This window comes from Podarcis pityusensis (assembly GCF_964106645.2).
Source record: "Podarcis pityusensis genome assembly, chromosome: 4".
Taxonomy (NCBI): Eukaryota; Metazoa; Chordata; class Lepidosauria; order Squamata; family Lacertidae; genus Podarcis; species Podarcis pityusensis.
Window position 1 is genome coordinate 25,147,034 of NC_138027.1, and position 21,398 is coordinate 25,168,431.

At 44.5% G+C, this 21,398-nt stretch overlaps 1 protein-coding gene across 10 annotated transcripts in view; it reads right to left on the reverse strand.

The window, feature by feature from the left end:
• Nucleotides 1-9,659: 9,659 nt before the first annotated feature.
• ATP8A2 (ATPase phospholipid transporting 8A2) overlaps nt 9,660-21,398 on the reverse strand; it is a 324,329-nt gene continuing 312,590 nt past the window's right edge. For all 10 annotated transcript variants that reach the window (XM_081004078.1, XM_081004077.1, XM_081004079.1 and 7 more), the window contains 2 exons: nt 14,095-14,186; nt 9,660-10,313 (listed from right to left, as the gene is read on the reverse strand). In XM_081004078.1, coding sequence (XP_080860204.1) covers nt 10,216-10,313; nt 14,095-14,186 — 190 coding nt within the window. In that variant the 3' untranslated portion in view covers nt 9,660-10,215. The remainder of the gene's footprint in view (nt 10,314-14,094; nt 14,187-21,398) is intronic.

Here is a 21,398-nt window from a genome sequence, read left to right on the forward strand (position 1 = left end):
CCGCCAAGAAGTTTCTCCCAGTTTCTGGGAGCCACTTAAACGTTCTCCTTAGATCAGAGATGTTTCTCCTGCGGCATTCTCTTTGGAGCCAGAATTAAACCTGAAAAAAACATTTAGACTGCAGTCCCATGGCCACTTACCTGGCAATAATCCCTGTTGAACTCAATGGGACTTCTGAGTAGACAATGATGGGAATACACTGTTAAGCATTTTCATATTATCAGACAAGGAAGCTCAGACCTCCTTTCTCCAATAATTATTAAAAAAAAAAGATACAGAAGAACCCTTCCACTCAAGATTCAGGCAGGTAGCTGTGTTGGTCTGACGCAGTAGAAATATATTAAAAAATTGTCCAGTAGCACCTTAGAGACCAACTAAGTTTGTTCTTGGTATGAGCTTTTGTGTGGATGCACACGAAAGCTCATACCAAGAACAAACTTAGTTGGTCTCTAAGGTGCTACTGGACAATTTTTTAAATATATATATATTTCCTTCCACTCAAGATGGCTGATATTTGACCCCTGCATAATGTGGGCTACATTGAGGGTGTTGTTGTAATGGGATGCACTTTTGAACTTGAAGGGAGGCCACTCTGCTTCCCACCACCCACCCTGTATAAATCTCAAGAGGCCAAATTGTTTAATTTGAGCTGGAATCCTGTTTCTGGAAGTGAGGCAAGGAGAAATTTTAATGGCGTCTGAACTCAAATAGCCTCCATCTATTTCCTAAAGGAAGAAGACCAGAGTGGAAAGCAAAGACCGTGGACACAACAGCTGTTTCATTGTGTTTCCTAAGCAGCCCAGCAGATGTTTTTCCCCCTGAATAGATTCATTAATGCCAAAATTACATCTGGAAGATCTTCTCAGCGAAACCACCCAGTAAGGTAGTCAAGACACAAAACAACTGGCTCCTACTGTTAACTTGAAAATGTCTTTCTTTCTTTCTTTCTTTCTTTCTTTCTTTCTTTCTTTCTTTCTTTCTTTCTTTCTTTCTCTTTCTCTCTCTCTCTTCATCCAGTTCTCTGGCCATCCCAGTTCAGTAGCAGCGCTCACCAGGACACAGCGTAGCCCATTATCTGATCAAGGAGCAAATGCTTGCATCGAACAGTGGGGCAGCAGCGGCATTGTAGCATATTGAGACAATGCACTATGGGGTTTTTAATGGGGTAGAACTCCTTTTCATCTTCCTGAAGGAAAGTAATCCATGCCATTTGAATTAATATGAAATAATGCAACTTGGCAAAGTCCTTTAGATCACGGTAGGGCACCCCCCCGAGCCTTGTGAGGAATTCCTGCAGTGATGGGTGGTGCCAGAGACAAAATTAGTCAGAGCAATGGATGCGACTCTTACCTTTGTACAGTAGGCTTTATTTGAGCCATGAGAAAAGCAAGGTTTCTTTACACACACTCCATCTAAGCCAGCAAGACACATTCCAGCCAAATAAGACTAGGGCAGGTCTAGTGAGGGGCTTGACTTGGGGAGGGGGGAGGGGCTACGGAAACTCCCAAGGGTCAGTCAGAGAGGCTTAGCAAACATCATTTGTTCCTTTCGATTGACTACAGTAGAATGCATATTTCAAGTCTAACTTGAAAGCACAGAGAGGAACCTGGCTATTTCTTTTGACAATTTATATGCTACTTAATTACAATCGTCTCACAAGTGGTGTATGGACATTTTGAGAAAAGTTCTCAGTCTCTACTGAGAAATTTTTGGCACAGTTAATACTGATAAATTTTACTTTTAATTCATATAGGCGGATGAAGGAAGCAATGGGGCTGCAGGGAGCAGGGGCCAGATCCATGGTTTCTTTCAACATTATGAAAATACATTAGCTTAGAAACACAGCTGTGCCTGAAATTCTCTACCTTGCTAGGTGGAGGAGCTGCAGGGAAATTATTGCCAGGTATTCTCTGAGACGGGACTGAAATTCTTCAATTGTTCCGATGACAACTTATCACACAAAATGGGGTCCAGGGTGCTGGGGATCATTAAAATGCATCTCTCAATTTGATTGTCGTTTTTGTGGGTTGTTTTTTTTTAGCATAAACATTTTGCTGACTGACTCCAACAGTTTGAGGGAAGTCTGAAAAAGAAAATCCTAAGAGAATTCTGAGAAATTTTGGCCTGGCACTAAAGTACACATACGGTACTTTAAAAAGAAAGAAAGAAAAAAAGCCCTGATGCATTTAGAAGAGGAAGAATGTGGAACAGTCTGCAGGCATTCAGGAGCAAGTATCTTCCACCATAAGCTAAATGTAAGTTTCAAGTTCAGATACACGAACCTTAAGCTGAAAGAGAAGACAATAGTTCCTCAGAGTACTTTTTTTTTTTTTTAAATAAAGGTAAGGCTTTTTATTTACATGAATTATAAGTGCAGTAAAGCCAGGTATGTATGGAAATTATACAGTTACGCTCTTGCTCCTTTACACAGAAACATTATAAAGTATTACAGTTTGTGAAAGACTACATAAGAACAGTGGATTTTAGGTTTCTCTTTCTCTCCTGTTTATGCCTCCTCAAATGTAACTGGGACCATTTTCACATGTGACACACACCCCTCTCTCAAAATACCCACTCTCAAGCTAGAGAGGCCATGTGTAAATGTCATTAAAGTGGAACGAAAAGAGGGATGGAGTCATGCAGATACGTTCTAGTGAATGTTTGGGGCCAGTGGTTAGGGAGATGAGCAACAATGAACAGGCTGAACCTAAATCAGACCAAAAAGAAGTGATGTTGATGAGAAGTCTGGGTGTTCAGGGAGAGGTGGCTTAGCCAACCACAGACATGGTAGTGTTGCCTGAGGCTGCAATCCCTTACAAGGGAAGATAAGCAGCACTGAAATCGGTGGGTCTTACTTCTGAGTAGACATGGGTAGGATTGCACTGTAGATGCTGCTGTTCATCTGTTAGGATTGTTCCCAAACCTTTTCTCCCCATGGACCACTTGAAAATTGCTAATGGTTCCCTCCCCCACTGCTGTAGCCATCACAATGCACTGTGCTAGATTCTGTATGGGTTTTAATTGAATTTTTGTTGCTTCTTTTATTTCTTATGTTGTATTTTAATGTTCTGCAATGTGCATTCCATGTGCTTCTGTAAAATACAAGAAGCAATACAAATACCATTAAAAATCGATATGACTATTTAACATGCACGTGTCACAGACTACGTGGATGAAGCTGGTGGACTGCAGGTTGGGAACCCCGATCCATCACATTTTGAGTTCTAAATTGTGGACCATGATTTAGATGTTTGCCCTGCTTTCCTATGTAAATACACTCAAGCAAATCACACTCCATGTGGTGCGAAGTGACAGGGCTGTAAATAGGATAACTAATATTTGCAGATCCTGGTGGCAATTTCAAGCCACACGTAGCATATTTTCAGAAATCTTCCTCTGACAGTTTTTCTCCCAATATGTTTCTCTGTCTTTATCGGACTTTATTATGTTTTGTCTTTCTTGGTCTGCCCTCCTCCAGTTTCCACCTTTCTCTTCCCACTCCACCTGTGCTCTTTCCTGCTTCTGCTATGTCTGTGCTTCCTTGAAGTGATCTGTCTACTTCCCAGTGCAAGAACCACAGAGCAAATCCCAGTTCTGTGTGGGGCATCCCAACAACTCTCTGCCAGCTTTGTGCTCAGGGGATTCTGTTGCTGGAAGCAAAGAACCACAAATAATGCAAGGCGAACCGCACTATTTTGTCAAACTTACTTTGGTTTTAATTATTTAGGATAACAACCAATCATCCGCTGGTAAACACAGCCCTGCTTGTTCTAAAAATAATGTAACCGCAGTAACTGGAGACTTTGCTCCAGCATCTGCTGTTTAAAACAGTTGGCTGTGAACTAGAGAGAAAGTATAGATTTTCTTTTCGTGCCTTAAAAAGTGTGTGGTCCAGCAAAGTGCAGATTAGCAAGGCTAGACTGTTATCTTAATTTACAGTCCATATACTTCACATTTGCTCTGCTGGCACATTAAAAAAAAAAAATTCCTTTAGCAACCGGCCTTGACTCCGATAGTTTTATTAGCAATTCACTGTTTCTTCTTGACAAGTTATTACTGACTTCCCTTGGTAGCTCCCTACAGCAAGACCGGGAGCCCTGTCAAGAAACAGAAAACGTCAATGGATTTCTCAGCAGAGCTTGACTCAAAACCCTGCTCCATGTTTTTTAATTTGTGACAAGACACTTGTTAAAGGAATGGCATCTCTTGCACGCTGGCCCTGGCACAGCATCATATATTTGTCCAAAGGAACAAGCTGTATCTGTTTTTTAACAAGGGAAGGCAGGCATTTGGCTTCTCCCCTGACTCTTCAAGAAAAGCTGGCAGGTTGGTCAATGTAGAGAGCTGCTAAGGAGACCTTTCCTTTCCTCTCAACATTTTTATTTTTTTTAAAAAAAATATCAGCCTGGAATCCTTAATCTAGACTGCCAAGCACAAAGCTTTATCTTATTCTGCTTCGCAACCCTGTTGAGCTGATAACCATTTCCTGCAACATTTTCAAAGGTGACTCTCAGCCAATGGATGCGGAATATGTTTGTACAAGGGTCTGATTTCCCGATAATGTGGCCAGGATGCACTCTCTCTTTCTCTCTCGTTCACAATTGGCTTGTTGACTAAGACAAGAAGTCAAGGAAGGCGATGATAGGATAGGTTTGTGTTTGGAATGATTTCATGGGATGTGAAGAATGCCAGGTCATGACCTGGGAGGGTTTTGCAGGATTAACCCAGATCCAGATTAAGGTCTCCTCCCACGCTGACAAAGGTTTGACCTGCCGGGCCTAATGTCACATACTATATAGCCGCATGACAAGAACTGAGTGTAATTTCAGTTGAGCATGCACCTAACACAAGTATCTCACTAGTTACTCTGCAGAGAGCTTGAATGTGACACTGGCTGACCTCAGTTAAGAGACAGGTCAGAATGACAGCCCCCCGCCCCCAATCGCCTCTGGTAGGAAAATAAATCTTGTCAACAGACAGCCCCTCCTTCCCAACCCTGCTCACTTTGCCTGATTAAGCAAATAACTGGGGCAGGATGGAGAAAGTAATTTTTAAGAGACTTTTTAAGAAAAGGGTTTGAGAGAGGGGCCACATTGCTTCCCATTGCCCATACACTTACTGTATTTTTCTGTGTATAAGACTTAGGTTTTTTCCCTTTAAAAATAATGTCAAAAATTAGGGGGCGTCTTATACTCTGGGCCACCTCCCCCCATTTTCTTAAATCTGAGTCCCCCAAAACAGGGGGCATCTTATACATGGGGGCATCTTATAGACGGAAAAATATGGCATACTGTATTTCTTTGGTTCCACTGGTCAAACAGGTTTTCCATGTGTAGCACAGAAGCAAGCCATCGGGCTACAAATCAGGAGTTCCTTCGTTTGAATCTCGCCTCTGCCACAAACACACAAGGTCGGATGCTGCATCTCAGCCTCAGCTGCAATATGGGGGATGATGATAATAATAAATTTATTATTTATACCCTGCCCATCTGGCTGGGATGATAATAATACTGACCTTCTCTCATGAACATAGGTAACTGTCTTGTACTGAGCCAGACCATTTGCCCACCTGGCACTACACTGACTGGCAGTGGCTCTTGAGGATGTTAGGCAGGAGCCTTTCCCAGTCCTGCCTGGGGGTGTCAGAGACTGAAGCTGGGACATTCTGCATGCAACATGTGTGCTTCACCCCTGACCTCGCAGGGTTGTTGTGACAAGATACGTCATGTGAAATACTCTGAAAAATCAACAGCACCATTCAAAAGCTAAGTATCGTGATAATCGGAATCAGCGTTGTTATTGCAGAAACAAAACAGAAAGCCCTACATGTCCTACATACCAGAGACAAGCAGAGTATCCTTGTTTCGCTGCCTTCAGCTATCCTCTGCCTCCAGTTTGAGTAAAATAATTTCTTTCTGTGCTATCTCTCTTTCTCACACACCCTTGTCTCACTGTATGAGCCAGAAATGCTCATCGTATCCAGTCTACTTTAATGAAAGGGGGAGGGGGCTATTGTATTTAAGAACATTGCATGGAAATAGCTGAGTATCTGGAATTTGTTGTAGGTCAGCTTTCTGCAACCTGGTGTTTGGGCCTACAGCTCCCTTCAGTCCTAGCCTGCATGGCCAATGGCCTGAAATGATGGGAGTTGTAATCTGAAACACCTGGAAGTCGCCAGGTTGGCAGAGGCTCTCTTAGATTTTAGGTGCTCCTCTGGTATTGTGCTTTCCCTTGTAGAAAGCGAAACTTACTAATGGGGAACTGGCCCCACCTTGGCATGGGTCCCAGTGGCGTAGCGTGGGTTGTCAGCACCCGGGGCAAGGCAAGTAATTTGCACCCCCTAACCCGTGGATTTTAGCACTCGAGTCTCGAGCGCGCCCCCCCCCAGATGTTGCGCCCGGAGCGGCTGGCCCCCCTGCCCCCCCACGCTACGCCACTGATGGGTCCTCAGCATGCCCTCCTCCCATGAGTGATGGGTGCCCACATCTCTCCCCCCCTCCAATGCACCATACTCCAAACATCTCCTTATCCATGGATGGGCAATGTGGATGTAGGCAGCAGAAGTGGCACTGCAACTGGAGGCAGCGGAAAGGAGGTGGTGCCAGGCCGTTGGAAAACCACACTGCCTGGTGCCACCAGGCCTGCAGTCTCCATGCTGACTTAGGGCATGAGTCAGCCAAAGCTTAGCTACATTTAAATCCTGTCCATCTCAACTGCAAAATCATTCTCTGCATGCACTGAAATTAATGGGGCTTTACAACGCTTGATTTTTGCTGGCTTGCAGGCCCCTGATTCATGGATGGCAAACTTGTCTCTCTAGATGTTGCTGGACTACAACTCTCATCGTCCCTTAGCACTAATTAGAGAATAAGAGACTCGTAAGCTATTCCGTAAATCAGAAAATGCTAGAGTGATTCTGAAGCGTGAGTCTATGAAGCGCTACTCAGAAGCAAGTCCCAATGAGTTCAATAGGAAGTCCTAGTTAGCTTGTTTCCACTTTGAACAGATTGTTCACTTCCCTTGGAATCTTCGTCACGCTGCTTCTCCTCGTCGTATGCTTACAAAAACACATGGAAACACAATCTCACACTCACATTTGGCCCCTTGACATCCACAACTATTGGCAATTTTTCTTTCAACTTTCCCTTTTTGCATAAATGTGTCTGTCTCCCTCCTTCTCCCCTGCCCCATTAGCAATGCAAACTAGCATGATGGAGAGGTTTCTACCTCCCCACTCCATTTATGGTTGAAGCAAAACCATGCAGAAGGCTGCTGGATCATTAAGCTCTGCGTTCCATGTGGGGAGGGGAGGCCAGAGGTGGCACCAAGAAGGGACTGGATGGTGGCACTCAAGCACTGGAATTCATCCTTTCGGATGATTCGGCCAGGGAGGGAGCCAAGAGGCTGTTTTCCTTTGGCTTGATGAGTATAAATATTCATATGCGGATAGCTTTTCGGATACACTTAAATCAATATTTAAGCTCCAGAGGGCGGTCAAGGAAAGGGCAAAAATAAACCCCAAGCTGGCATTTTAAGGGTCTATGCACAGCACATGGGGTAACCGAGAAATGTGGCTCAAGACAGACAACAGTGTTTACATTATGCTATTCAGAAATGTGGTCTGGCTACAAGAATGAATAAGGAATGTTTGAAGAACAGCACTGGGTGAATCCAAGGGCTCGTGCTTCTTCCAGGACCTGTTGCCCTCTAGATGCTGCTGGACGCAAACTCCCAGCCAGAATGGCCGAAGGATTTAGGGGTGATGGGAACAGCAGCCCAACAACAGCCGGAGGACGCGAGGTTCCCCACTCCTGCTCTAGAAGAAGACTGGATGGGGCATCCAGAAAGCGAGACAATCAACAAAGCAAGAGTTCTCTGCGTTTCTTGTCATTTCAGAAACACACCTGGAAACCAAAATGCAAGGGCTGTGGGAACTCGCCTCTGGTGGCCCGTGAACCAGTGCCAACTGTAATGCTAACTAGGCATGTCAATGTTTCCCTCCCCCTCTGGCAGGGGGCGTTCTGTGCTTTTGACAGCTGCACAACATAGGGAAATCTGGCACGTCCCCCCCAATTACTACCTCCTTTGCTGAATTTCTCCCTGTGGTCCCGCTGTTAAAGCACAGGAGCCCTGCCAGAAAAAAAGATGGCAACCTTAAAGCCAATGCTGTTTGTAAGATATAATCTCTGGCTATTTGTGAAAAATATTTCCCTGAAGTCGCTATGCCAGGATGGAGATTTTATTGCTCAAGATTTTCTTGAGCCATTTCTCTTAGTGCTGAACAGAAAATGAGAAACTTAGGTCAGCATCAGGTTCATTCGTATCTGATTTTTCTGATCCTTTGTACATTTCCTCTACCCACCCACCTTCCTTCCTTCCTTCCTTCCTTCCTTCCTTCCTTCCTTCCTTCCTTTCTTTCTTTCTTTCTTTCTTTCTTTCTTTCTTTCTTTCTTTCTGGGAGATCCTTTCTCTCCACAACAAGCCTAATTCACAGGGTTGTTGTGAGGACAGAACCATGTATGCTGCCCTCAGTTCCTTGGAGGAAAAGAGGTACCTAAACGTAATAACAAATAAAGGATCTGCAATATTTTACCAATCTGGTGGAGAAAAGATTCTGCTGCAGGGAGCATAGGTTCGTCCAAAATGGCCTCTTGCTCCCCTCTCCTCCCAGAAGTGCTCATTGGTTCTACAAGCAGAGGATGTTAAGGCACCAGCTGTTTGGACCTTCTCAGAAAGGCCAGTACGAAGAGCGCGAGCAAAGCGGAACAAAATGCCGAAATCCATGGCTGCCTACACAGCATACATCTGTGGTACATTCAAAGCATGTAGCTTCCCCAAAAGAACCCTGGGAACTGTAGTTTACCCCACACAGGGTTACAATTCCAGGAACCCTTAACCAGCAACAGTTCCCAGGATCCTCTGCAGGAGGCAGGGCACAAGTCATGTGCTTTAAATGTATGGCATGTATCTAGCCCACACTTTGAAAGCTGGGTTGTTCCCTCTGCACTCTTTGCATATGATGGGAGAAGATTTCTGTGGATCGCAGGAAATATATGCAGAGCAACTAGAATTGCTGGTGCTTTGGGTGTCCAGAGAAAAGGCTGCATTCTAAACTGCTGTTTCGAGCTGCCTCTTGAGCAGAATGCCATGCAAACATCACCCACGTCCCTCCATGCAGACGACCAGGGTGATGGATAGATATTGCGGCACAAGGGGGTTTCTGTAGGTGTGCATACACACAGCGATGTAGCTAGCTGATCGGGCGCCCAGGGGTGAGCCACCTGTGGGGACAGGCGAGCCAGGCAGGGTGCTCTGGCTGGGGCCTGCATGGAGTCTGCCCGCCTCCCCTCCATAGCCGCCCTCCAGGTGAGGAGGCAGCAGTGGGCGGACGCGAGCCCCATGCCACCCTTTTGGGCGGCACGGTGCCTGCAGGCGCCCAAGCCACCATGTCACTCCCAGAAGAGACTTGTGGCTCGGGTCTGCTGGTGGGCCCTCCCCACCACACTAAGCTGCTGCACACATAGCCAATGTCTCTGCGTCCTGTTTTATACGATGCTGGCTTGTATCTCTGGGCGCTTATTCCTCCTGAAGAGAGCTGGCCACGTTTGTTGCTGGGGCCATCATTCCTGCCCTCCCGCACTCTCTCTCTCCATGATGCATTTGTTTTCCTGGCCTCCCAGCTCTCTCCGCGAGCCTTTCAGTCAAATAAACAGTGAACATTACAAAGGTTCCATACATGCACCCTTTGCGCGCTTGGATCTGGGCATGGCAAAACAGGAAATGCCAGCGCTCCTATCCAAATTTGGCTGATCTCTCACAGAACATACAACCTCTGTTACTTCTTTCCCCACAACTACTACTTCTCCCCCCCACCCCACCCCTCCGCTTCCCTTTCTTTTTAAAACCGCGGCAAAAACAAAATGGTTTTCAATTTCACACCTCGTGGAGCACAGCCAAATTGCTGCATAAACAAGGTAAACAAATGTGAGGCAGAGCAAGGCAGCCGGCTTCAGATGAGGGATTTGCCCTACGATGTGTGCTCAAGGTCTGCGAGAAGCGTACATAACAAACTCGTTGGCTAAGGCCACAGTAAAAAGGGTTTTCTTTTCTGGTGTTTACGCTGCTGTTGCCAACCTTAGTCGAGGATGTATTAACAGTGGACACATTGATCCCGATCTTATTACTCCAGCCACCAGCCGAGCAAAAGGACTGCCGTTATTCGACGCCAGGTCTCTGTTTTGTCGTGTCGTAGGATCGGACGACTTGAGACTGGGAAACGACCCCGTGCTCCTCTTGAGAAAACGCATACCCGTCTGGAGAAGAAGAGAAAGAGCAGCGCATAGGGGAAATCAATGAAAGAACATACCTTGTCAATAGTTAAAAGAAAGCGCCACAATGGTTGGAATGGTTAGAACAGTTCCATCATCACCACCACCACCACTACCACCACCCTCCTGCCTTTCTTCCAGAACCAGGACTCAAGGAGGCTCACAAAAATCAAGACAAGCATGAATAAAACCCAGAAAGCTAAACGTGAACAGAAGACAATAGGTAAAAAGGATAGTTAAATAGTTAAAACTGTGGAGTGGGTATGGGCCTGTGACACCTAGGTTCACACCACTTAGATGTGGAAGGCTTTAAAAGAGGATTGGACAAATTCATGGAGGATAAGGCAATTAATGGTACTTGCCATGACCACCATGCTCTGCAGCACATGGGATAGAGCAGCCTGTGGACAATCATGAAAAAAGCCCTAATAAAGTTGATACACCGAGGGTAGACAATCTGCTGCCCTCCAGTGATGTATTGTGGACTACAACTCCCATCTTCCCTGGCTACTGGCAGTGCTGGCTGGGGCTGATGGGAGTTGTAGCCTGCAATATCCAGAAGGCACCAGGCTGTATTCATTATCCAGAAGGCACCAGTCTATGCTACTGTAAAGAAACCATGTGCCAGAAGCTAGAGGGACATGCTTTTCACAATGGGAAACTTAAGAGCTGAAGCCCGTAGACTGAGCCCTCCTTCACTCCACCCCCCAAATTTGACCGGGACTCCACCAGACACAGCACTTAGCATGATGTTTAATCCAGCTCTGCCTTTCACTACCATCAGAGAAACAAAGAAAAACTGTTGGCATATATTTCTGTCTTCCCCATCTCCTTTACATGTGACCCAAAAGTTGACTAATTGCACATTTCCGCTATCTTTAGAAACCAAACAATGAAAGATTCCATCTCTGGCTTTACAATAGAGCCATTGAAAGCTTGAATGTCTCCCCAACTCTCCTCCCCCCTTTTAAAAGCCGCACCTATTATTCCATTCTCTGGAATATGCCACCCATTGTTCGGAGCATGTACAGCTGCCCAGGAGTGCAAGAGCAGTGTCACAGAGGCTCTGGCATAACACAGGTCCCAAATTCTCAGCCTCTTCAATCATCTGAGACTTGAGGAGGATTTAGAAGTTATCTGATGGCGTGTGGGAAGTAAGGCTTGCCATATTGTGAAACTATAGGTTTTCCCATTTTCTGGAGGAGATCAGTGCAGAAGTATTAGAAGCATATTGATGTTAGCTTGGATACCCTTCTGGGTGAGAGATTACAATACAAGTTTATCTCCCATTTAAGGAGTTATGACCCTTCTCAGTGCAGCTACCTGATCATTTTGTTAGTGTTCCCATTGGGTGAGGTGCAGTAGGTACCCAGAAGCAGCTCATCAGGTAGGGCAGAGCTGCTAGGGTCACGTCCTGGCAGGGCAGTTGTTGCTGCTTACCAAGAGAGGGGAGAAGCAGAGGGGAGGTCAGCACAGTGTGAAAAACATCAGTAATCTTGTGCTCCTGCTACTGGTATGTTTGCACCACACTGACCTCCATAGGAAGTATAGGAAGATGCCTTCTATATTGAATCAGAACATTGGCCCATTTAGCAGCAGCTCTCCAGGGTTCCAGAGGGCAAACATTGCCAACCCAACCTGAAGATGTTAGGGATTGAACCTGGGACCCTCTGCATGCAAATCAGATGCTCTGTCATTGAGCTAAAGCCCTTAAACAACCCATATTCTATATTTTCCTCTGCAATTCAATGGGGACGATAGTCTTTTACCTGCTTAATCAAGCAATCTGATTTGGTAACAGACCATTTTTATACTACTATACAATACACATTTCTTTGTTGTGTGAACTGCACTGCTGATTATTATTGGGCACCCAACCCTTTCCCTGCTCCTTTTCCTGGTGTGCTGTTTAACAGTATCTATTGATAAGGGATGACAGAAGTTGTAGAGGCTAATGGATCAGCCCCTTTTTAAAGTCTTAAAAATACAGTGAAAATTTATGCTCATGAGAAAAACAGGTGGGTGAGGATTGCAGCAAAGCCTAACTGGCCCGGCTCATTTAACGCTTAATCATTAGTATTTATGGGGGACATGCTAACAGAAGTAAAATTTATTTTAGTACCCTCTTCTTATTTCCTGTGGCTTATCAACCTGTTAAAAGCTCGGGGATGCCTTCAACAGTGTGCACAGCCTCATAGATCACACCTGACAGCACAAGCTTTCTTCTTGTGTGTGCTAGAACATTCTTTTTCTTCACACTTTTGTTCTGGAGGGTCAAACAGCCTCTCGCATTCAGAGCGTGTCTGAAGGGGAAGGACATTTCATTGTTTTCACCTGCTTTTCAAATGATGCAACTCTGGAACCAGTCCAAAGCCTAAGGGTGTAAATCGGCAATGATTTACATCTCTATACCCTGCACAAATAAATAACCTCTAAACGGGAAATTCCCCTAAACAGGATGGACATAAGAACAGCCTTATATGGTGAGACCAATGGTGGTCTGCATAGTCAGGGAGTCCATTTCCAAGTGTGATAGCAAATAAAGACAGCAAAGACCAATGTCCCATATATACGTATTCGGAAATGAGGATGCCCAAGGCCACAACGTTGGGGACCCCAGGTCTATAACATGGATGGGGAACTTCTGGCCCTCCAGTTGTTGGCCAAAGCTCAGGCATGATGGGAGCTGTAGTCCAGCAATATTCCCAGGCCTGCCCTAGACTCCCTGAGGTTGAACTGGGAACAACACACTTGCAGAGTTTTCTCTGTATGCATACCTGATCAATGAGATCATAGGCTGGAAGGAGGTATCTTGCAAGCACCTTAAACTAGATATTCCTGAGCTGCACAAACCTCCAAATACTTAAGAGCCACCCAAACAAAGTGAATAGCTGGCGGCAGCTGGCAGGGAGTGGGTGCTAGCATGCTGCTGGCCTCCCCAGCAGTGGCATCATTGTGTGTACCAGGAGGGAGAAAGTGAGGAGGTCAGTATGGTGCAGAGCCAACCTTGCACTCCCATCTTTGTATCTACAGTGTGCTGATCTCCCCACGACCTCTTCCTCACTAAAAGGGCAGAGGTGCCCCGATAGGAAGTCAGGTGTTTGGTGCTGTTCCCCCCCCCCCCCAGCCAACCCCCAGTGAAAAAGCACAACGGTATACACTCTGGGCAGGGGGTAAGTTATGCTGCAAACCCCCCCTGAACTGCACACCATTTGATGCTGAAACAATATGTATAAAGGTAAACCTTACTGCATGCCAATGAGCGCACCGAGGAAGCAAATAGTGCAAGGCTGTTGCCACAGGGTCAGGCTGAATAAAAGGCTGCACAGAAAGCTGTGTGACTCTGCCCTTCAATGGCAGCGTTAAAATATCATTTTTGATTATTTTAAACTTCAGCTGGCATCTCTTTGAAATACAGTTTAAAGCAGCGATCGTACTGTAATACGTTTCTCCCGGACTTTGGGGGTTGGTGGGATATGGAGGAATGAAAGTTTTGCAAATGTCTGAGGATATTTGAAATCTTGGGAAAGGCACAGACCCTAATTCCAGTTCCAAAGAGGAGTGTCACTGTCAGCCACTTTGCTTCTCTGTCGGATCATCTCTCCCTAGCCCTCATTTTGCAAAAGGGTACAAGCTACTAATTTGAGCACAGTGTGCCGCTCTCTGCTTTCCATTTATTTCTACAGGGCTTCGGATGGGAGTTGCATGCCAACCCAACCCTGCCTGTTACTGCTGCAGCATTTCAGGACTGAGTTCTATTACTTACGTGACACGCCTTGCTGGACAGAATGAGCACGGAAGAGACTTGGAGGGGTTTTTCTGCCAAGCCTTTTCAACAAGTGGTCCCGTTCGTTCATGCTGCAAGAAGAAAGAACAAACCCAGTGAGACGCTCACAACATGAACCATTAAATGGCCTCTTTTAAAATCAAAGAAGAAAACAAGATGTGGACACAACAGTGATGGTGCAGGATCTATATAGCTTCTCCCGATACCTTTCAAGTGTAAACAAGCAACCAGCCAATTCTAATATGCTCATGGCAGTGAGCCACCGCTGTTTAGAGAACATACATATTCCAAGTTAGCTGGAAGGTTCTATAAACTTTCATTGCACGGCATGCAAACTTCCTTAGGGTCACAACTGCTGCAGAGAGAAAGGGCAACATGATGTTATGTAGGATATGTTAAACTGTTCTATTCAGAAGTACTGGTCTTGGAGTATTTCCAGATTTTTTTAAAAAGGCAAATCACTGGTCCATTGAGCTCAGTATTGTCTGCACCAATTTGGAGTGGCTGTCGAGGGTTTGAGACCGTGCTACCTCCCAGCCCTGCGTGGAGGGCTGACGACTGAACCTGAGACCTTCTGCTTGCAAAGCAGATGCTCAACCACCGAGTCGCAGCCAAGAAAAGCCAAGTGCAATTTTCTAAAACTTCACAAGGCGGGAACCCCAGAACTGCAAGCAGTAGATAAACTTGCCAAGGATCTTCATTCCACTAGGAGAGTAAACTCTATAATTTCCTTTGCTCCCGAAAAGAACAGTAAACATAAGAAAGAACTATTTTCTGCAACGCATGCCAGGACTATTGCACTGCTCAAAATCCATGGCATTTGGGCTTCCAGCAGATAAGCCAACACAAACATACTAATTCCTCCTCAGGATATTATGCAAACTGTAACGGCTCCCCTCCATCCCGACACGTGAGGCAAAAAAAAACTCAGTCCAGAAAGGTTTGCCTGTATGCTTCTCCTTTGTCTGCAGAACATGTTACAACGTGAGCAGGAAGAAAAATGTTGTGGGAGATCCTGGCACCAACATGGCTCCTGTGAGTTGGTGGATTATGCCAGCGTCTCCATCTCTTCTTACTTCAGTGTGGGCAGCACCTTGGGGACAGTGCAAGCCAGGACAATAATAAAGTCAATACATGGAAGGTTAGCCAACATAGTGCCGCCCAGTGATGTGTTGTGGGCTGCAACTTCCCTCATCCCTGACCGTTGGCCATGCTAGCTGGGGCTGGTGGAAGCTGTAGTCCACAATGTCAGGAGGGCACCAGGGTGTGGAAGGCCACACAACAAGAAGAACCCACAGCAGAACTCCTGGGTGTAATCTCGGTTCTCTCCACAAAGACTCATCCATGCATTTTAATCATCAGTGCTCTAATGATGACATGACCTCCATCATCATGATGTTTTCATCCCCAAAAAAGTTTTTGATTTGAGTTTCCATTCAAATGAGGCTGTATTTTAATGTTTTAATGTTGTATTTTAATCTTGTTTTTAAGTTGTATTTCAGTCAATTTGTTTTTATATTGGGTGTTAGCTGCCCTGAGCCCAGTCTTAGCTGGGTAGGGTGGGGTATAAATAATAATAATAATAATCACCGCCTGAAGGCAGCCAGCTGTTTGTAAGGCTGGAGGTGACAATAGAGAAGGATAGTAAAAACAACAAAAGCAACAGGAAATCCATTGCAAAGAGAGAGAGAGAGAGAGAGAGAGAGAGAGAGAGAGAGAGATACAGATTTGCACAGGATTTGTATATGCTCATTTAGTTATTTATTAAATTTGTATATGATTATTTAGTTATTTATTAAATTAAGTCACTTTATCTTGCCCAGGGCAACCTAAAGCAATTTAGAACCAACCAAACAGACAGACAACCCTCGGCCCCGAGATATATGGAAACCAAGAGGAAAAAGAAATAAAAAACATCCCACTCACTTCTAAAAGGCCAGGTAGTTTTTAAAATTAATTTTTATGAAATATTTTCTTGTGCAACAAACAAACCAACAAACCAAATAAAAAGAAAGGAAAAAAGGCCAGATCGTTAAAAGGCCAAAGGCATGATTATAGAGGAAAGTTTTTGCCTGGCACCTAAAGATATATAATGATGGTGCCAGGCGAGCCTCCCTGGAGAGAAGGGATGATGGGAGTTGTAGTCCAACACCATGTGGAGGCCACTACGTTGGCTACCCCTACATTGTATGTACACAATTCTTTTGTTGTACTCTCACCTCCAGTCAAACTAGGTTTTCAGAATAATACAAAGAGTAACATATTGGACCAGAGAAGAAAGTGACAGTGATCGTTCTTTTAAACTACCTTTCCCTCTGGCACAAACCTTCAAGGGTCTTCTCCAAGAACTGTTGCCTATGGAAGAAATGGAATTGCCACATAGAACTACAACGGGACAGATGCTGCGAGACAGCAGGGAAGAATGAAACATCACTCAGAGCCCTTTGGAGTTCTCTTTGCTGGGGACCAGCTCTATTAGTTCCAAGCTTATCTGGATTTGGTCCTTTGTCTTGGGCCAGTATCTATGAGATACTGATCCCGTTTGCATGTAAATGTGAAGCCAAATCATGGCTCAGCACAAGCATGGAGAGATCATGGCTTCTTAGCTCCTTCTCTGGTCCTGCTGCTTCTGGGAGCTAATACATGGCTTAACTTGTGTTGTTCGAACCCACATACATGGTTTGTCTTGCTCCAGACCAAAAACCAGCTGTACCCATGGTCTGTTCTTCATTTTCACCTTGTGGTTCATCTGGAGGAGATAAACTACAACCCCAGGTTTGGATGACATACTAAGACAAACTATGGTCCAGTTCACAGCAATGCAGCAGCTTCAGTTTCTGTTCTGGGAGTTCATGTGCTTGAACTAAGCCATGATTTGGCTTTGTTATGTGCGAACTAAGCCTATGATTTTCAGGTTCTGCAGTTCATTGTTTAGAATTTAAACCTTACTGTCACTGTTACAAATGCTTGCGAAATGTGATGGGGCTCCTAGCGAGTGTGGGAAATGTTAAAGTTATCAATTCTGCTAGTGATGCGTATGTCCTGTTCGCTGCCCCCAAATGATGCATTCTTTTCCACCTGGGAAAAGGGGGTGGGTTGGGAATAATTGTTCTAGGGCATCAGCTAAGCCCCAATTAACAACGGTAAAAAGGATCCTTTGTCTTTTCAGCCCCTCCCGCAAAGTAAAGGAGTCCCTAAGCCTGGGCAAAGAACATCTGTCTTTACACATTCAGTTGACAAGCATCAAAACAAACAGAATAATTCAAAGCTGACCACAGGGTCCCACTGGCTTATTCGTTGGAGTAATTAAAAAAAGATGAGCTTCACCACCAATTAACCTACTGAGCGCTAATTAGTGTTAATGAGGATTCGAGGCACTTGCTGCAGCTTGACCCAGAATGTCCTCCAGAGTTCACTAATTGGCTGGTGGCAAAAGCGAGACACAGACAGAAGGGAAGGTTAAAGTGGATGCAGGTGTCTTGGTGATAGAACAGGCACATCCTGGGAAACTGGGTGCCTCTGCCGGGGTTTTAAAAATTCAGGTTTTCCCTCCCCCAGCTCTGGCCCATAACAAAAGAGCAAGTTAGAAGCTGTGCTCTGACATGATTTGTGAGCAAAGCGACAGGATCCTGGTGACGGGAGGGGGATATTTTTTAAAAAACAAACAAACAGAAGTCACTCCCATCTACTGGGGATTTCTCCTATGCAAACCCCACTGAAACGTGCAAGATTTCTTATGCACATTTCATGCGTTTTATGCTGGGCTTACTTCCAAGGAAATGAGTTGAGAAGAGAGGAGGTCATTAGCAAGCAGCAGCCTGGGAACTTGCTGGTAAAGGGATGGAGCTCACCTGCTGACATCCGCTCAAGTAATTAAACAAAAGAAAAACTAGGTGAACAAGGAAGTGTTGGAGTGGACAGGGAAATGCACTCAAGTGCCTGGCTCAGTTTTTAAAATATATATATATATATATATATATAAATGCTATCAGGCTTTTCTGCATTTATTAATGCCGTGCCATGAAATAAGCAATTTCCCCCCTTAAATATGCAAATTGTTCTGTGAAATAAGCACATTTCCACTGTGAAATACAGGCTGACACATGGCCTACTTTAGCGTTGTCTCTAGCCTTACACTTCCCCTCTGGTTCTTTTCCAAAAATATAATTAATAATAATAGTAAAAAAAAAAATTAAAAAAAATTCCATTTGCTCGCATATGTGGCTATGGGTTGGATTTTAATTTATATAGATATTTCAGTAAAGTGACAGCTCTCAGAACGAAACTAAGTAATGAACTTCTTCTGTTCAGTTTAAAACCTCATTAAGTCGGTACCCATATCATCACTGGAGAACAAAGCCCCAATAAATGTTTAGGGAAAGGAGTAGCATCTCACAGGGCACTATGGGATCTCTTCAGGCCGGACTGAGAACATCTGCCCATACTGAAGCATCTTGTGATCTTATCTGCAACCATCAGAAGTGTTGGAACCGTGTGCCTGGTCCTTGAAGCTCAAAGTCGGTTGACTATCCCCTTAAAATTTCTATATGGCAGGAGTGGATGGCTCTCCAGATGTTGCTGGACTACAACTCTCATCCTACCTGATTATGGGCCATGTTGGTGGGGGCTGACGGGAGTTGGAGTCCAACAAGATCTGGGGACCCCAGGTTCCCTATTGCTACTATAGGTCCCTTTCCAAACAAGTAGAGTGGCTGGGGAATAAATAATAAAATTATTATTATTATTACTTCAAACCCTTCCGATTTAGGCTGTTATTTTCTGGCAAGTCTGAATGGAATGCATGCACCAGTTTGTTGGATGTTACTATGCCTGCTTCTCTCTCTCTCTCTCTCTCTTTCTTTCTTTCACTTTAACAGAGGGAGTTTCATGACTTGACCAGCTAAATAAGATACCCTGTTTAAGAACCGAACCCAAATTCTAAAAGTGTATATGCCTCTGAAACGTTTGCTACATTTGCTTTTATTTTTAAAGGGTAGGCAGACAATGGTAAATTCCTGGCTGTTCATACTTTTGCTCTCCATACCTGGACTGGGCTTCCAAGGTATAAATGGACAGGGTAGTGCCCAACTAACGCGTCTCCATCAACACAAGGATTTCCACTTATGCAATGGGACTTTCCTCCATTTCTCCTGCCTCCCACAACTGCACTAGAGGGTTGGAGGAGTCTCCAGAACAGATTTAGGGACTGCAAGGGGGAGATGGGAGGAGTCCCATTTTGCAAGCGGATGGGAGACTTACTTAGTGCTATGCTGGACAAAACTCACAATGTATGCCTTTTTTCATACATGTATAATTTTACAGGGAGCTCACAGTCATTCTTGGTTTAAAAGTGCTAACTAAGTGTACCTGATCCTAACAAGCCACAAACATTCTGAGCTAACTCACTTAAATGCATGAGCCACAGAATAACAATTTATAAAGGGAGGAAAAAACCCTTCCTCCTGTATGATGATCCTGCCCTTGCTTTAAGGTCCTCTTTGGGCACCACGCCTACTGAAATCAAACTATAAGTGGAGACCCAAGGATCACAACTTCTCCATTGTGCCACCCTAATTTTGGAACTCCCTACCCAGGTACATCCACCTGGTGCCTACCCTTTGGAGTTTTTAATATGCAAGATGGCAACATGTTTATTTTACCATGCTTTTTAAACTTCAAGATATTGGTTTAAAACCAAACAAGAACAAATCAATGTCACTTTTAATGACATTTTATTTTTTAGCTGCCATCGCTTCTAGTATTTCAGGGTCATTTGCTTATTTTGATGACTGATTTGGACTTTTTATCTAATTTTTTGTTTATTGTATTTTCATTGTATAACTTGATTTGGAAAGCCGCCTTGAAATGGTCTCTTTTAAGGCTTGGCATAAGTACCGTATATCAAATAAATATATATGCGTTCATCTCCGCTTCGATCTCCAGTAATTAATAAATGGAGGCCTTTCAAAATGTCTTGTGGTTTGTTTGCCTTTTCTCCCATTTTCACGGATTCTGTCAAATTTGCCATTTCAGCTATTTTCCAGCTTTGGTTCAGTCGTGCTGTTGAGAAAGAATTTAACAGCGACACCATTTACTTGCTACTGATATTTTATTTGCCTTTAAGAGGTTCCAGACTAGTTTGACATGGATTTTGCTGATGGGCTTAATTTAAATGGTCTAACAAAACACTGACAGGATTACTGGGGATACGGTTAGATGTGATCGCTTTGTTTCTGAGAAGGACTTTTCTCTATCCAACAGTGCAATCCAGTACAATGTCAACCCAGAAGGAATATCTGTTGAGTTCAGCAGGACTTACGTCCAGGTAAGTGTGCATGGAAGCCTCCACCAATCTGGTGCTCTCCAGATGTGTTGGACTACAGCTCTCATTGAGCTGAAAACATCTGGAGGGCACCAGGATGGCAAAGACTGGTGTATGTGATTGCAGCAATATTCTCTTATTTTTGCAGAGTCCTGCCCAAGGTGCCTAAAGTCAGCTTTATCGTTACCAGAACTTGAACTCTTTTCCATTTTCAATCAACCTGGTACTGAGTAGGAGCATTTACTGGCCCACCTAGCTCTCTGTACAGTGTCAGGAAAAGAGTATCCAGGGATTCAGGCAGGGGACTACCCTAGGTCTACCTGTGAGTAATGGACCTGGGATCTTTTGCATGCAAAAGATGTGTTCTGCTACTAAGCTACAACCCTAAAATAATAACTAGCAATGATCCTAATTATTATTTTAGCTGCACTGCTGGTGTCATCACTGACACTGATAGACTATCAATTATCTGGCGAGAAAGTATAGGTCTTATAATTGCTATAGATGGGGAGAGAAAGGCTTTCGACTAGCCTTTGTTTGTTTGCATGTGTATTCTGTTCTTTCAAAGAATCAAGGGATTCCCATCCCACTTTATCCTCACAACTCTGTGCAGTCAGTTACCCTGAGCATGCTGTGTGTGGATTTGAACCCATGTTTATTTGGTTCAAATTAAACACTCTGTGTATCTTGCACTGCTATTTCAGATAGGCAAAACCCCCTACAACAACAAACCCCCACACACTGAAGAGAAGTTAAATAAAGAGCTGGCCACGCAGCTCCTTTTACCAAAGCAACAAAAGCAACAAGGTGCAACCAGAAGCACTTAGGTGGAAAAGAATCCCCGCCACAACATCATCGCTCCTTGTTGGCCAGAGACAGTGTGGAGACTGTGGGGATCTCGGGTTTTTAAACCTAAGAATGAAGGAAGATCAGGTTTGTTGTGCCTGATTAAAATCAAAGA